Source organism: Carassius carassius, chromosome 3, assembly GCF_963082965.1.
Source record: "Carassius carassius chromosome 3, fCarCar2.1, whole genome shotgun sequence".
In the NCBI taxonomy this organism is placed as follows: domain Eukaryota; kingdom Metazoa; phylum Chordata; class Actinopteri; order Cypriniformes; family Cyprinidae; genus Carassius; species Carassius carassius.
In genome coordinates, this window is record NC_081757.1 from 2,441,580 (window position 1) to 2,459,704 (window position 18,125).

Below are 18,125 nucleotides of genomic sequence, written 5' to 3' on the forward strand. Positions count from 1 at the left end.
TGACGGTGCACAGGCTTCTTTACACTGAACAACAGTCTGCTTACCATTCTGCTTTGAATACTGCACGTAAGAGCTACTATTCAAGCATCATTGGTAATGCTGCAACAAATTCTAAATCGCTGTTTAAGACTGTTGACAATCTTCTCAAACCAACTAAGGCCGTTGTTCATTCCTCTGTTGAACAGTGCAATAAGTTTCTTCATTATTTCACTGGTAAGGTTGAGGATATATATAGCACTTTAAATACCATCACTCCTCTTGAGCTAGTTAATATCCAGCCTTCAAACTTCCCAACTACTACCTTTTCAAACTTTTAAATGGTCGGAGATGATTTTATTATAAGTACAGTGAAGTCCATGAACTCTACAACCAGTATTTTAGATCCGGTTCCCTGCTCGGTCATCATGAACTGTCTTGCATCAATCTGCCCTTTTATGACTTCAATTGTGAACTTGTCATTGACTTCTGGAATTGTTCCTCCAGAACTAAAAATAGCTGCCATTACACCAGTCCCTAAGAAGACTGGTTGTGATGTATCTGATTTATCCAATTACAGGCCGATTTCTAACCTCCCATTCTTGGCTAAAGTTCTTGAGCGTGTTGTGGCTGTTCAGTTAAATAATCACCTAGCTCTGAACAGTCTCTTTGAACCTTTTCAATCTGGGTTCAGAAGAGGGCATAGTACTGAAACCGCTTTAGTTAGGGTCATAAATGATCTTCTTATCACGGCGGATTCAGGTGCATGCAGTATTTTGGTCTTGTTAGACCTCAGTGCTGCATTTGACACTATATGTCACTCTCTTCTGCTTGACAGGCTGGAAAATTGGTTGGGTCTTTCTGGAGCTGTCCTCAATTGGTTTCTGTCTTATTTAACGAATCGTGCCCAGTTTGTTGGCTTGGGTAATTACAAATCAGATACCGTGCCTGTTCGACACGGAGTTCCTCAGGGTTCAGTATTGGGTCCAATATTATTTAATATTTATATGCTTCCACTTGGGCAGGTCATTAGGAAACATGGTCTTGGGTATCACTGCTATGCTGATGATACGCAGATTTACATCACCACTAGTCCTGATGTCCATTGCTCATTAATAGCTTTGCGTGGTTGTTTAGCAGAGATCAGTAACTGGATGCATAACAACTTCCTGAAGCTGAATGGCTCCAAAACTGAACTGATGCAGATTGGTACAGTGGCAGCTACTCGTAAGGCCTAGCAGATCAGTTTGATTGTTTCAATCAATCACTTCTTAGTCCACTCTGTCCGTCTATGGTCTTGACTGGTGATGTCAGTTTCCATATTGATAATCCAAACTGTGTCAAAACTGCTACCTTTTTGGACATTTTCTGTGTCATTTTCACAGGTGCGAAATCTTGGTGTCATTTTTGATTCACAATTATCATTTGAAGCACACATAAAACACATCTCTAAAACTGCATTTTTCCACCTGAGAAACATAGCTCGACTTAGACCTTTTCTCTCTTTTGCAGACAAAGAAAGGCTTATACATGCCTTCATAACAACTAGGTTAGATTATTGTAATGCCTTGTTCTCTGGCCTTCCAGCTAAATCGTTGAGCAAGCTTCAGTATATACAAAATTCTGTCGCTCGTGTGCTCACTTGTACTTCTCCTCGTGAACACATTACACCGGTTCTTTCACAATTACACTGGCTTCCCGTAAATGCGAGAATTGATTTTAAAATTCTTATTTTAACATACAAGGCACTTCATGGGACTGCACCTGAGTATCTTTGTGAACTCATCAGCCCTTATATTCCATCACGCTCTCTTCGCTCTACTAACTCTCTTTCACTTAACCAGCCATCATGCAAGCCAAACACCATGGGGGAAAGAGCCTTTTCATATAAAGCCCCTAAGCTATTGAATGTACTTCCTCTGCATGTCAGAAATGCACCAACGTTGGGTGATTTTAAAAAGTTGATTAAGTCACATTTATTCAAGACTGTCTTTTTATAATGAATTGTTGTATTGCTTTTGGTCTTTTGTTTTATTTCCCGAAAAAGGTGTAATTTCTGGTGTTCCGGCCACGGCCGTTGGTGCTATAAATGTAGTGACGATGCCCACTGCTCAGTGCCCATCTCCACATATAAGCACAGCCCTTCACACATGGCTCGCGCCCATAAAAGCGACTCAAGTCGATTGCGCGCACTGCATAGTAAACGTGCCCACTCCTCAGTGCCCACAAACACTATGTCACACGCGTCATGTGGTTTCTGTAAAAACGAAAGCGAAACCCGTGCACGTTCGTTCTGCCCAGACAGACAGCGAGTCTAAAGCAGTAAATGTGCACGCTTACAGCCCACAATTACTCACAGACAGCACGAGTCCCACGGGACCCGCTCAGCCCTCCCTCACTCGGTTAAGCACCGTGGGGGGGTCGAGGACGAGCGATCTGCCCGCTGTGATCAGCTCACTCCCCGCCTCAAATGTCACAGGCTTAACGCCCATGTTAGAGCACATCGAAGCGCTGCCGTTGCCCAGCCAACAGAGCGCGCTTCACATCCAACCCCTAGCCATTCATGCAGACGCATGGTCAGCGCTTCAAGGGGTTTCGGATTGGGTGCTAGACATTATAAAGGGAGGCTACTCGCTACAGTTTTTTCGACGCCCTCCGTTCTTTTTAGCGCGTGTCGAAACTACGGTCAAAACAGAAGTAGCACACCTACTTCGAGCCGAAGTATCAAAACTGTTGAGCGGAGGGGCTGTGGAGCCTGTTTCTCAAGCTCAAAGCGAGGGGGGGCTGTACAGCAGATACTTTCTAGTGCCCAAGAAAGACGGGGGTCTCAGACCCATACTGGATCTAAGACAGCTGAGCAAAGCATTGGCGAAACGCAGTTTCAAAATGCTTACAACCAGGAATCTCGCATATTCGCAGAGGAGACTGGTTCATGTCAATAGATCTGAAGGACGCGTATTTTCAAATACAGATAGCGTCATGTCACAGGCGATACTTGAGATTCGCCTTCGAGGGCCAGGCATACCAGTTTACAGTCCTGCCGTTCGGCTTGTCCGTGGCTCCTCGTACGTTTACGAGGTGCGTGGATGCAGCGCTCGCTCCTCTCAGACTCAGAGGCATGCGAGTGCTGAACTATTTGGACGACTGGCTGATTCTGGCTCAATCACGAGTGGAGCTCGTGGAACACGGGGCCATTTTACTCGATCACCTCGAGAAACTCGGTCTCAGTGTTAACTGGACGAAGAGTTCGCTGAACCCCAGTCAGACAAGACTGTTTTTGGGTATATATCTGGACTCACGTTCCATGAAGGCGCGGCTGTCACCACAGCGCGCGTTGGGCATTCAGCGCGCAGCGAATTCTCTGCGCTGCGGCGCGACCGTTTCGCTCAGAGAATTTCAGAAGATGCTGGGTCTCATGGCCTCAGCATCTCCAGTTCTTCGGTTGGGCCTGCTCCGCATGCGCCCCCTGCAGTTCTGGCTGAGAGCGCGGGTATCTGGTCGGCTACGTCTCAGGGTCTAATCAGAGCTGCGTTACAGCCCTGAAACCCTGGACAGCGAACGACTGGTACCAATCAGGTGTAAGCCTGGGGACTTCCTCGAAAGTGAAGATGGTGTCGACGGACGCCTCCACTTCGGGATGGGGAGCGCTGCTCGAGGGCAGACCTTCCTTTGGCCTGTGGTCAGAGGGGGAAAAGCTCCAACATATCAACTGTCTGGAAATGCTGGCAGTGGAGAACGCGCTGACGCGCTTTTGTCCCCGAATCAAGGGACACCACATCTTAGTCCGTTCGGACGACATGTCTGTGGTGTCCTACATAAATCGCCAGGGCGGTCTCGGGTCCCGAAACCTGTGCAGGCTGGTGGAACGCCTCCTGGTTTGGGCTCAGCGCAATTTGCGCTCGCTGAGGGCAGTTGATGTGCCTGGGCTACAGAATCTGGGTCCAGACAGGCTGTCCAGAAGCAACATTCCCACGGGCGAATGGTCTCTACACCCGCAAACAGTCCGGCTGTTGTGGGAGAGATTTGGCAGGGTGGAGGTGGACCTCTTCACGTCCCACGAAAACGCTCACTGCCCCGCGTTCTTTTCCAAGAACGAAAGCGCGCTGTCACGGAAATGGCAGTGCTGCCCGCTTTATGTTTCTCCCCCCATCTCCCTCCATCTGCAGGTGATAGAACTGGTGAGGGAAACGGGATGTTCAATACTGCTTGTAGCACCATTTTGGAAGAACCAACCATGGTTCCCAGATTTGATGCAGTTAGCAGACACTGCCCCGTGGCAAGTGCCGTAGAGGAGGGATCTCCTCTCGCAGGCCGGGGGCTCGATTTGGCACCCTCAACCGGAGTTGTGGTCCCTCCATGTGTGGGCACTCAACGGTTACCCGCTGATCTCTCAGTGGGAGTGCTAAATACCATCACTCAGGCTAGAGCTCCGTCGACACAATGGCTGTGTGCCTTGAAGTGGTCAGTGTTCTCCAGCTGGTGCACAGCTCGGGGATTTTCACCCCTTAGTTGTGAGGTGACAGAGGTTCTCTCCTTCCTACATGAGCTGTTGGATAAGGGCAGAGCCCCATCCACGCTCAAAGTTTATGTGGCGGCCGCTGTCTTTAGACAGACTGAGCAGCTGTTTGTCTCGTTCAGTGGACGTTCCAAGGGAATGGCTGTTTCGAGACAGACTCTATCCAGATGGATAGTTGACGCCATAGCGTTAGCTTACGCTGCCAGGGGCCTTCAGTGCCCACTGGGCGTCAGAGCACACTCCACAAGGGGCGTCGCCTCATCGTGGGCGTGATCTACGGGGATCTCCTTGCAGGATATATGTATGGTGGCAGGTTGGGCCTCGCCGTCTACATTTATCAGGTTCTATAACCTGGAGGTTCCCGTCTTGCAAGCAAGGCTGCTGTCGGTATAGTCGAATCGGGGCCCTGATGGGAACTCTGAGTTTGTGAGCGTTATGCGCTGCCGACTGTTATATGGGCAGTATTGCGTAAGACCCGCATTGCCACATTGGTCAGGCTTTGCCTCCACTGTGTGATGTCATATTGCCGCATCTACGGGTGCTGCTAGATATGGGACGGCGGGCTCTCCCCCTCCTGTCCTGGACTCTCTGTGAGTCCCTCGGGTGACTGTGCACTGTAAATCCTGGGCGTTGCTTTCAGGTTTATTGGTGTGTGATCCCTGCGCGCACGGCGCTTTACATGGGGTTCCCGTAGCGTCTTACACACCCGTTTCGGCGTGAAGTGGCATGAAGGGCGCGAAGCGCTCGATAGGCTGTGCAATTGCCGCAGAGCAGCCAATGAGCGAGCGAGCCATCTCGCCTATGGCTGTGTGCTGCTGCAAATGCGCTTTACAAAAATTCAAAATTAAGGATAATTTTTTGCTTCAGTATTTCGTGAAAAGAGACTTTTCGTGAGCGTCTTAGCTAAGACGCAGTACTCGTTCCCTCTTCTAGAGAGAATCGAGGTTACGATAGTAACCGAGTACGTTTTAGCCTGGTTAAGACCAGGTTAGTCTTCCAGCATAAGTTGACACAGTAACTAAGCTTGATCTAGGCCTATGTTAAATAATTTGCTTTATGGAGCCAAATCATTTAACAATGAGTCAGACTACTGAAATAAGCCTGTTTGAGTAACTTGTATATATATATATACACACACACACACACACACATACATACTGTCCCCATTTCCCCATTATTGCATTATTATTAAATTATTTTGTCTATAGAAATTCACATATCATTAATTAATAAGCTCTTATTTTCCTTAAATGATAGAATGAAAAAAAATCACATCAGTGACAACACAGTGACTAGTTTTGTAAACGATTGCATTATACTAGGAGGGAGAAGAAAATAATTACTAGAAATGAAATATGAATATGACATATTTTCTATACATACTGTAGTCTACATAAAAACAATACTGCCTATGAGATTCATTCTCCTCTGCATTGAGGAGACCACACACACCGCACCTAATCAGTTAATAACTGCAGTGGAGCCTAATGTGTAAACAACGCTTTCATCATCTTTCCACTGAAACATTTTGTATACTGATAAGATTAATCTTTCTTACCTCCAGACCTAAAAAGTGGGAAGGGCTTGATGACGTTTATCAAGTATCAGGGGATGTGAGTGTGGTTGAAATATGAGATAAAACACTGTTCTAACGAGTTTCACTTTTATGCTTATTTTCAACAAAATGGTTAAATACATATATCAAGAGCATGCTCACAGATGAAGTTGATTACAGCCCTACAAGGGCCTCAAAAATAGACCATATATAGTTTTTTTTCAACCTGTTTTAGCCTGTTTCAGCTATTAAAATGTTAATAGATTAAAATAGAAAATTGATTTTAACTATATACAGGTCCTTCTCAAAAAATTAGTATATTGTGATAAAGTTCATTATTGTCCATAATGTAATGATAAAAATTAAACTTTCGTATATTTTAGATTCATTGCACACCAACTGAAATATTTCAGGTCTTTTATTGTTTTAATACTGATGATTTTGGCATACAGCTCATAAAAACCCAAAATGCCTGTCTCAAAAAATTAGCATATTTCATCCGACCAATAAAAGAAAAGTGTTTTTAATTCAAAAAAAGTCAACCTTCAAATAATTATGTTCAGTTATGCACTCAATACTTGGTCGGGAAACCTTTTGCAGAAATGACTGCTTCAATGCGGCGTGGCATGGAGGCAATCAGCCTGTGGCACTGCTGAGGTGTTATGGAGGCCCAGGATGCTTCGATAGCGGCCTTAAGCTCATCCAGAGTGTTGGGTCTTGCGTCTCTCAACTTTCTCTTCACAATATCCCACAGATTCTCTATGGGGTTCAGGTCAGGAGAGTTGGTAGGCCACTTGAGCACAGTAATACCATGGTCAGTAAACCATTTACCAGTGGTTTTGGCACTGTGAGCAGGTGCCAGGTGGTGCTGAAAAACAAAACCTTCATCTCCATAAAGCATTTCAGCAGATGAAAGCATGAAGTGCTCCAAAATCTCCTGATAGCTAGCTGCATTGACCCTGCCCTTGATAAAACACAGTGGACCAACACCAGCAGCTGACATGGCACCCCAGACCATCACTGACTGTGGGTACTTGACACTGGACTTCAGGCATTTTGGCATTTCCTTCTCCCCAGTCTTCCTCCAGACTCTGGCACCCTGATTTCCGAATGACATGCAAATTTTGTCCAAAAGTCCAGTGCTGCTTCTCTGTAGCCCAGGTCAGGCGCTTCTGCCGCTGTTTCTGGTTCAAAAGTGGCACCTGTAGCCCATTTCCTGCACACGCCTGTGCACGGTGGCTCTGGATGTTTCTACTCCAGACTCAGTCCACTGCTTCCGCAGGTCCCCCAAGGTCTGGAATCGGTCCTTCTCCACAATCTTCCTCAGGGTGCGGTCACCTCTTCTCGTTGTGCAGCGTTTTTTGCCACACTTTTTCCTTCCCAAAGACTTCCCACTGAGGTGCCTTGATACAGCACTCTGGGAACAGCCTATTCGTTCAGAAATTTCTTTCTGTGTCTTACGCTTTTGCTTGAGGGTGTCAATGATGGCCTTCTGGTCAGCAGTCTTACCCATGATTGCGGTTTTGAGTAATGAACCAGGCTGGGAGTTTTTAAAAGCCTCAGGAATCTTTTTGCAGGTGTTTAGACTTAATTAGTTGATTCAGATGATTAGGTTAATAGCTCGTTTAGAGAACCATTTCATGATATGCTAATTTTTTGAGACAGGAATTTTGGGTTTTCATGAGCTGTATGCCAAAATCATCAGTATTAAAACAATAAAAGACCTGAAATATTTCAGTTTGTGTGCAATGAATCTAAAATATATGAAAGTTTAATTTTTATCATTACATTATGGAAAATAATGAACTTTATCACAATATGCTAATTTTTTGAGAAGGACCTGTATATATATATATTTTATTTTTTATTTTTTATTTATAAAGTTAATAAAAAAAAAACGTTTGGAGCATTTTTTTGTTCGTTTAAATGTTTTTTTTTTTATTATTATTATTTCAGTATAGCGGCCAGAGGCATAATGAGTTGATCATATATGTTTGATCAATTTATAGCCTTCTCAAATAATCACGACTTGCCTAAAACAAAATCTAAATATACAACAGTTCAAGCACATCACAATGTCAGTTTAAATGTTTAACCTATTAGTTAAAAGTGGAACTACAGAACACATAGGCGCCAGCGTGACCACTGGCATTTTTTTCTAACAGTGGAAAGAACTTAAAATATGCAGTCCTTTTTGCTCATAAAGGTAAGAGTAATACATCATTCTAAACCAGTGGTGAAGCTACGGGTGGGCAATGGCCCACCAAGTGTGAAGATCGTAATTTTCCAGATTAATATTATTTATCAAAAGATAATATTTATAAATGTATAGTTTCACTATAACTTCATATACACTGTATGTGCTTTACAATATATTTTACGTGGGGTTTCATGGTCAATTACAGGCAGTTTATTCATTTAACCTCTTCCTATAGGTGCTTACCATACGCTTGTCAAAATAATGATTGATCAGTTTCCGTTAGTCCCACCCACATTTGAAAGTTGAATTTGAAAATAGTGAAACAAACCTCATTCAGTTTTTAAAAAGTATATATTGGATTTCCCAAATCAAATTTAAGTCTTAGCACTGAATCCGGACCACCTACAAGTGAATCCAGACCAGCGGGTGATGGATTTGTAGATTAGAAACTTCTGAGCCAAGCGTGGTTAAAGCATCATAACTAACATTAACACTGAGACATACATTTGGTACAGTATTAATGAATCTTTGTTGACATTAGTTAAAATAATTGCAACTTTTCGTTAGCTCAGATATGGTTAATAGATAAAACTTTTATTAATACTTATTTATTGGTAAATGTTGAAATTAAAATTAATTTATTCAATGCTTTAGTAGTATTGTGTATTGAATATTTTTACTGTATTTTATGTTGTCAATTTGATATGCAGTTTTCATATGCAACACTTTGCAAACCCAGTTTTATGTAGCCCACCCACATTTCTGGCCTCGCCCCTGTTCTAAACGAGAGCACTTCAAAAAGATGAACCTAAACTCAGCGAATTGCCTCACAGTCATTATATATATATATAAAATAAATATATATGTATATAGAAAGCTTTAAATTACTACTTTAAAATGAAATAATGAGTCATCTCAAAAATAGAAACTATTTTATTATGTAATGTGCGCATTTCTCTCTAAAGACTCAACCAGTGAGAAGATGGTGAGTAAATTTTTTTTTACATTACAATTGATGGATGTCTTAAACATAAAAACAAGGAAAAGCCTAAAACAGGCCTGATTATGATTTGCCTATTATTTTATAATTATGTACAATTAAAAAAAAATACAAATCATAATGGCATGTAAAACTTTGTGCTATAATTGTTTAGCTTCTTATATTTTAGATTTTTATGTTTTGTTCTGAATACCTTGAAATTTAAACGATTTGCTGCTACACAATTTTGCCTGACATGTGAATTATTTATTAGCTTTTTACAAACAGCTTTATAAATTACTTTATTGCATTCCAGATGCTAGTACTTTTCACTTGAAATTTTACAGGTAACTTGAATGTAAAACATCGTCATGAATTCATTATATTCCCATTTGTAAAATAGCCAAGAAATGTATTGTTGTAGGCAAACCCGATCTCATTAAAGTGTGTGGCCTAAAGCAGGTATTTTAACTGCTGAAATGTTCAGGAATGCATTTCACAAAAGCTGCCTACTTACAGTAATTAGCACTTGAAAAGCATCCTAGATCAACGAGTGTACTGGTGTAATCGTAAAGCTCTAAGTACATCGTAAGAACACAGATTTATGTGATCACCTGCAGGACAATCGGCAGATTGCACCTTTAACTCTATTCAAGTGCAATGTAATTATAATATAAGGATTTGATTGTGCTTTATTGTACACTTTATTACTAGTTATATTTATGTTTTTGTTCATTTATAAATAAAAATAATTAAAAAGGGCAGTAACAAATAGAAATACTACACATCTAAATTTAATGACTGAACAAAAAATAATAATAAAAGATAATTATTATAATAATAAAAAAATATATGTCAAAAAATATGTCAATGACTTGTTGACGTGCACGGAAAACCCTGTATTGGACCCGGAAATACGGTCTCCCTCTCCCTCTCTCCAGGGGCGCCCCCAAGGGGTGGCCACGGCCACCACTGAATAAACTCTGGCCACCCCTGTGGCCACCCCTAGGATGATTTTCAGTGTGTAACCTACTATAAATTTAAATGCAGAATGTAAATTCGTAATAGTTTAAGAAGTGGGGGAAAAATAAATAAAAATGCAGCACATGCTGCAGCCACCAAAAAAGATCGCAGATTGGCAGCACCGGAGTAGTCCTCCCTCCCTCGCCCTCCCCCGTCCAAACAAATCAGACTGTGCACATACGTCTAGATGGTCTAGACTGGTTCGCATACGCATTTGTAGTGCGTTCTTTCACTGGAAATTTAGAAATATCACATTTTCAAGATATGGGGCAGAAAATTTATAGATCTATATAGTTTATATAATTTCATATAGTTATTATCACACGAAGAGCTACATTTTTCTCTAAAAGTCAGCATAATTACAAGTGTGACATTGCTTTTATACAACAGTTCAAACAAAAATCATTCCAAACACAGCCACAGTTTTGCTTCTCTGAGCAACATGACAGTGATTCTTTCCTGAATAAATCAACCGTTTAAATGATTCGGTTCAATCGCAATGACTCACTTATTAACAGTGACTCACTGCCACCTACTGCTGGTTTTAATTTCACATTTATGGTCCCTTCTTATTTTTTAAATAATTTCGAACATCAGTTTTCAGTGTTTTATTTTTAAAATGTCAGAACATTATTTATTAATGTATAACTGCAGGCTAAAGTTACCATGTTCCACGGAGCTGCATTAAACAGTGTGTAAAAACATCTCAATGGCACTTCAGATGCAGCTTCTGTTTTCTCTGCATTGCAAAGATCATTTTTGTTGATACTGATTGCATTTGCTTGGTAACAGCCCAAATGCAAGTATATGACCTACAAAAAATGGCGTAAAGGTAAAAATAAAAAAATTCAAGAGTCATCTGTCAGCACAATTAGAAATAAGATATCAGCACAATTAAAGTGACATTATTGTCTATTTATCATTATTGATAAAATCCCAGAAATACCAGGGATACCATTTTTTTTGACAATATTGGAAACCCTTAATTATTTTCTCTTTATTTTGGTGTGCCACCCCAAGATTTACTGTGGCCTCATCTGGCCACCCCTGTTAAGTGGGGGCGCCACTGCCTCTCTCTCTCTCTCTCTCTCTCTCTCTCTCGCTCTCCATATAAATATATATATATATAAATATTAGGCTATACAAAATATAATGTATATTATGTAAATACACTATCATACACTATACAGCTAATATTATACACTATAATGTAATATAATATAATATTGTATTGTTTTATAGTTATTATACTTGTTTCAAGTTGAGAACCATCTGCGACTCGCAAAGACATGGGGTTTAAATAATTAATTTAGCCCAAAACGTACTTATAACCGCTTAAATAATAAGATAATACCAATAAAATGACAAAATGTTAAATCTTAAATTTTGTTATTTTATTCATTGCTCAGACAAAATCATTATTGGCTCTCGTCTGAGGGAAAAAGTGCCTCCCCAGCCCCCCTAAACCCTGCCCATGGTTCTACTACGTCACAATAATTAGACTCTGCCTCATGACTCATTCTAACAGAGTAGCAACATTGTTTCCTTTCCCACATTACCAATTCACCCACAAATTAAAGCTCAGTCATGTTAACTCACCCATGTGTGGAAGCCATATACACTTTTCCCGACACAACTCTAATCCACCTCATCAGTCAGTACTATATTTCCTCATAGCTTTGTGTGAAAAATAAAAAAGAAAATTCAAGTGCTGAAACCGTGTGCACAAGTTCAGATGGATAAAGTTTTGAATGATTTGTAATTTAACATATAGCCTTAGTCAGGATCAGTATTGGGGAAAGTTACTTTAAACAGTGTGTGCTAGTTCAACTCTATATCTTTCTCAGCTTCAGTTTCATCTGCCTGCGTAAAATTGAAAATGGCATCTAATGTCTATTACGCAATGATAGAGAGGATTTTCACTTTGAACTACTTCCTTGAACACCTCAACCCATTCAGACGGTCTCGTTAAATATCTTTTTACTGTTTTATTGTTGTAGTACATGTTTGTATAAGGCACTCAAGGTACTTTTAATAAGGACAGGAAACCAAAAACCAATCACAATTCATTAGCAAACATCACAATGACGTCTATTAGCTGGATTTCGAAATTGCAAACATTTTGGCAATTTGAAGTCAGTAGGAGATTTTAAGATTCTATTTGTAAATTTGTTCTTTTTTAAAGTAGAGATAATAAAAATACTTAATCTATAAAAAGATTGTATGTGCAGCTAAATTATTTTAAGATAATGTAGAAATTATGCCAAATAATATAAGAAAAGAATAACTTTTTCATAGATTCATAAATATCCCAGAAGTACTTCTGGTCAATGTTTGAAAGAATTGCATTGATTTGTCATCAACTTGCGCAAACTCCTACATTTCATCCAAAACAACGTCAAATGGTTTCTTCATGGAGCTTGAAGCAGACATGGGAACTGAGAAGGAATAGTTGGAATATGCCCAAATCACATTTTAAAGAGTCTTGCTTTTATACTGGAGTGATGAATTGATTGCCCTGTAGCTAAATATCATAGCTGCATGTCACTTCTGTTGATTGCACAAGCGACAGATTAATCTTTCTCCATCAGACTATAACTATGTGAGACTCACAGGAGTATTTCATATGATACTGTGTTCCATAATCTACAGGTTTGTCAGTTAATATTGCACATTTTCTGCTCATAAGTTCTTGTGCATTTCAAGATTTTCTGAAAACCATTCATTTTTATTTACTATAGCAGTAGTTAGTTGTGACAAAGGAAAAAAAAGGTGTGTAGTAATATTACACTTAAATGTTCATTTGAATGTGATGAGGTAGTCTGGATAAGCCTGGCAGTCGTGAAAAACCACAAACATGGAGGGATTCTGCAAATTATCCACCACACTGTCATAGTGGTCAGATTCCTCACGAACAGGGGGCGTCTTCATGTTCGCCTTACCCCGAGTGTGGTAACCCGTAAGCACACGAGCCACAAACATGAGCTGAGTCCCGTCTGCTGCAGGAACTGCAAACTTATTTTGGGCAGAGTAGCTGGCGTTCACAGCGAAATACGTCCCATGTCCATAGTTGGTGGCTGAGAAAGACATAAAAGTTATGAGTGTCAATTAGTCTGCAAACTCAATTAATAAAACATCAGTGGTTGATGGTGGCTGGGAATCTGTTTACTAGACTCTTAAACTATAAAGAAGTTCATCCAATGCAATAAAAGTGACTGTTCACCCAAAAATCAAAGTTGTGTCAACACTTGCTGTTAGGTTTGTTACTCTTGCGGTTATTGTGCTCCGTCAGGAGACAGAGTCAGATGAACTTCACCTTATGGTGTGTTTTTTATTTTTAATTATTATTATGAATATTTTTTTTTACAGAATTTAAATTTTTGGGTGGGTTAGTAATTTAATCAACCTTAATAAAAAAAGAAAGCAGTTACCCTTTTGCCCTGCAACACTGCGATTAAAGTTTGACTTCATAATGGATGAGCAGGATTCCTCTGATGTGCCGTGATAAAGCATCTTCTCTGCTGCTCCCACAGAACCATTTTTGTCCTCCAGCTCTTTTTTACGCCCCTCGTATAACCGCCGAAGATTCATGTTCTGAATGCGCTGGATCTGTTGAAAAACATTTGCACTCAAACAGTACAAATATATTTGATGGACTTCACATTCACATCTGTCACTCTTCACAGAAGCAAACTATAAACTATAAAACATGGTAATTAGGTACAGTAATTAGATCAACACTTTTTAAAAGTTTAAAGCAAAACAAAATTTATCAAATGGTGATTTTAGTCTAATCTGGCCCTTGATTTAACCTAAGTGCGTTGTTGTAGACTACCTCTAATCCTAAAGTACAACTAGATATGAATTAAGACATTATGTAATTCTTTAGAATTGGGTTTTATGTCCTTCAGGGTTCTCATGTAACGCATTTGAAGATGGTGTCAGTTGTCAAACCTTGAGCACTGTTTTTGGGACAGTCTTCTTGAAGTCTGCCTTCACAGTCTGGTACTCTGTGGATGACTGATCTAGTTCATTCACCTGTAAGGAGTCACCTTGACTCATGTTGTTCCAGTAGATTGGCAAAGAGAAATCTAAAACACGAAATAGTGAGGGTTCGAATTTAGCTGGATTATTGTGTGTCAATTTATATTATAGATCAGTGGTTTTCAACTAGACAAAGATTTTATACACAACGAGAGTGGTTCCTCACCTGAAAGGTTCTCCAGTCGTTTGAGAGCGGTCACCTCTCCTGAACGATATGCTTTTGCCTCCATCTTTCCCAGATTCACAGTCCATTTCACACCCTGTGCATCCACAATTCCATCTTTAACATCTCCTTTCTCAAGCACATAATTCACATCTTTTGGTACCTTCTGCCAAATACCCCGTGATCCCAGAATGCACCACGTGACTTGACTGAAGAGGATGGACTGCTCCTTGTCTCTCACCTTGGAGTTTGGGAGAAAAAAAAAAGTTAGGCTTTGCAAATGAATGAATAGATAATCATGAAATATAATATGATTTCATGATTTTAAGATATATTCTATTTATCATTATTAGAAAGCTATAAACTCATATACAGGTGCAGTGTATGTGTATGTGTGTATACAGTATATGTGTGTGTAACCCTGGATCACAAAACCAGTCGTAAGGGTAATATTTTTTTTTTAATTGAGATTTATACATCATCTGAAAGATATTCAGTATATCAATATTAGGAAAATATTTGTCCGAGATACAACTATTTGAAAATCTGTAATCTGAGGGTGCAAAATAATATAAATATTGTTAAAATCGCCTTTAAAGTTGTCCAAAATGAAGTTCTTAGAAATACATATTACTAATCAAAAATTAAGTTTTGATATAATTATAGTAGGAAATTTACAAAATATCTTCATGGAACATGATCTTTACTTAATATCCTAATGATTTTTGGCATAAAAGAAAAATCAATAATTTAGACCCATACAATGTATTATTGCTATTGTTGAGTCACATGGTACATAAATGTGTGCGTGTATATATATATATATATATATATATATATATATATATATATATATATATACATACAGATAGGAAGGTCCATGAGCTGAAAATAAAATGCAAGAAACTCTCTATATGTCGTTGTGCTGCACAATGGGCTATTGGCATCATCACTTCTGTGCAAATTCTATGCATTATGTTCTGAGGCAATTGTGAGGAGAGCTAATTTATTTTTAATGTTAATTCATTGTTATTCTCACCTGTCTACGAAGTGCATCTTGTATCAGTCTAACCACCTCATTCACTCCATTCTTCAGTCCTTTTACTACCCATCTATCAGAGCTGATCTGGTCTATCTGCAGGTGCAGTGAACTCACTTTAGAGTACAGCTGCTTCTTCTCATCTTCAGTGAGACACCTGATCTCATCACGAAAGATAGTGTGTGTGGAGCACTGGCTCTTATATGCCTGCTGTATTTCTCTACAGGCATTAGACACATTATTAGTGTAACCAATGACTAGAAATGCTGCTCTGCTCTCTGTGTCAGGCCACGATGTCACTAGAGAACTGAAGTCTGAAGTTACTGGTGAGGTTAAGGAATGTGATCTTGATCTAGTTGATCCACTGCGCCCTCTGGTGATTACACTGGTAGGTACAAGTGGTGCAGGAGCTGAAAATGGTTAATGTGCAAAATTGACAATGAGTGTCTGGTAAAAACACTGTAAAAATATTGAAAAAACTTCACTTTTTTTTTTATAATGCATGAGATTGACTACTAATAAAAATGCCTGTTAACTGTGTATTACCATCAAAGATTTGCTTTGCCATTGCTTTGAAAGCCAGGAAAACATTAATCTTCAGCAGAACGATTCGAATGCTTTTGAGATGTTGAAGATTCGCTCCTTGAACACCATCCTTTACTCCATCTAGAATGGATTTAGCCACCACTGATGGATCCAAGCCTCCTTGTCCTGCAAATCCCATTTATAATGGCAAGACGTTTCTACTATTCTATTCATGCATATAACTACTGAGCAACTGTACTAGATAAAAATATGTTTATGGTTAAAGGTCTTAATTCCTAAACATATTATCTTGGTAAGTAAAAACCATGACAAAGTCCTGTGAATCTTCACCATTCATGGTGCTAGCAATGCCAACCAAGATCATAGGTTCAAAAATTAAAATTCAGTCATCATTTACACAAAAAAAGATCATTTTTGAATGTGGAAAAAAAGCAACTGTGTAATGCATAAAAAAAAATAATAATTTAAAAAATCTTAGGCTTAGTATTTGTTTTTTGTTTTTTTTTTCATGTTGGAACCAAATTTATCAAATGAGTGTCATGTACTCATGCAAGCAAAGACAAAATCTGTATTTTTCAGCTGTTAAAATGTATGGATATATCTCACATTTTATTTTAACATTTATTTTCAAATGACAGAAACAGACCTTCATTGTTATAGGAAATAGTAAATTGGGATAAAACACATAAAACAAACTACCTTACAAGACATTCATATTTTCTCATTTTAATAATAAAGGTACTGACCAGCACAGATTGCAGGAATGGCCACAGACCTGCAGCAACCCTGCTCACTTTGAACCACTATTTCTTTTGCCAAGGTCTTGATAACACCAGGGTCCCTCAGTCCACAAATATGCATGATCGTCTTACAGGGGAAGCCCCCTGGTGGGGTCGTGAAGATCTGCCCTCTTGCTACCTGAGCTGGAGAATACATGTAAGAGATAGCGTTAGATGACATATTGCATGTACAGTACATATTTCATTATTTACATTTTTCTATTTTAAAGTGTCATTTGGTTTTCTGTATTTTATTTGATCTTTTTAAATTGCCTAAAAAAGTTGCCATTTCTACATTTCTAACTATACTATACTAGCAAACAGGTTCAGTTAAGTGCATGTCGTTTCTTCAAATTCTCTAAAATCACACTGTTTCTAATGAAGGCATGCAATTCTGTTTTAATTAGGTTAGAACATTTTCAAAACAAATGGCTTCCCGGGTAAATAAAATTTCTCTCTCTCAATCTCAGAATCTCTCGATCATATAAAACTTACCTTAGTAAAAATACTTTTTATGCTTGCATACTTCATTTTTCTTTGCATTTAAACATGCTAGACAAAAGTCTTTTTATGTGATCAAATCAAAAATTCATTTTATAAAAGAAGCTGTAGTTTATTTTTCTTACCGCCTGTCAGTTGAGCCTGGATTTGAGGTCCTGCCTTAGTAAGGATGTCCTTACACACTCCTGTGATGGATAGGTTAAATAAGCACTCTTGTATGGTCTAAATAGTGTATAAAGAATGTTTTAAGTATTAAAGTAAGAAAGCTGCATGAATACCAGCTGTCTGGAAGTCCTTAAAGTCAGTGGTGTTCACAATGGCATCAGTTGTCTCATTAGTGATGTCTCCAAACACTAGATGGAGTTCAATCCCATCTACTGGCATGATGATCTCATCAAGGTCAGAGGTAAGTGAGTAAAACAGAGCTGTGTTGACAGTTAAAGGCATGATGTAAGAAACCTTAGAAGGTTTAGCTAAATGTGGGAATTTCCAATGTACCGTACAATGAAAAACCCAACAAAAAAATTCTTTAATTTCTGATTGACTAATTTTCATTTTATCACAAAATATTTACATTTACATTTAATCATTTAGCAGACGCTTTTATCCAAAGCGACTTACAAATGAGAACAATAGAAGCAATCTGACCAACAAAAGAACAACAACAGTATACAAGTGCCATGACAAGTCTCAGTTAGTCTAGTAGAGAACGCATAGCAAGGTTGGCTTTTTTTATCATTTATTATAAGAATAAGTTTTTTTCTGCTGTAAAGTTGGGCATTTTAACATGGACAGTCGATGAAT

General features: G+C 39.2%; 1 protein-coding gene across 1 annotated transcript; it reads right to left on the reverse strand.

The window, feature by feature from the left end:
- Nucleotides 1–13,048: 13,048 nt before the first annotated feature.
- On the reverse strand, nucleotides 13,049–17,768 carry LOC132128440 (protein mono-ADP-ribosyltransferase PARP15-like). The gene is made up of 9 exons (XM_059540177.1): nucleotides 17,600–17,768; nucleotides 17,447–17,506; nucleotides 16,788–16,964; nucleotides 16,042–16,206; nucleotides 15,496–15,905; nucleotides 14,460–14,697; nucleotides 14,204–14,340; nucleotides 13,681–13,858; nucleotides 13,049–13,326 (listed from the first exon to the last, which is right to left on the reverse strand). Exons 1-9 carry the CDS (start codon nucleotides 17,766–17,768, stop codon nucleotides 13,049–13,051), a joined length of 1,812 nt encoding a protein of 603 aa, XP_059396160.1.
- Between the last annotated feature and the right edge of the window lie 357 nt (nucleotides 17,769–18,125).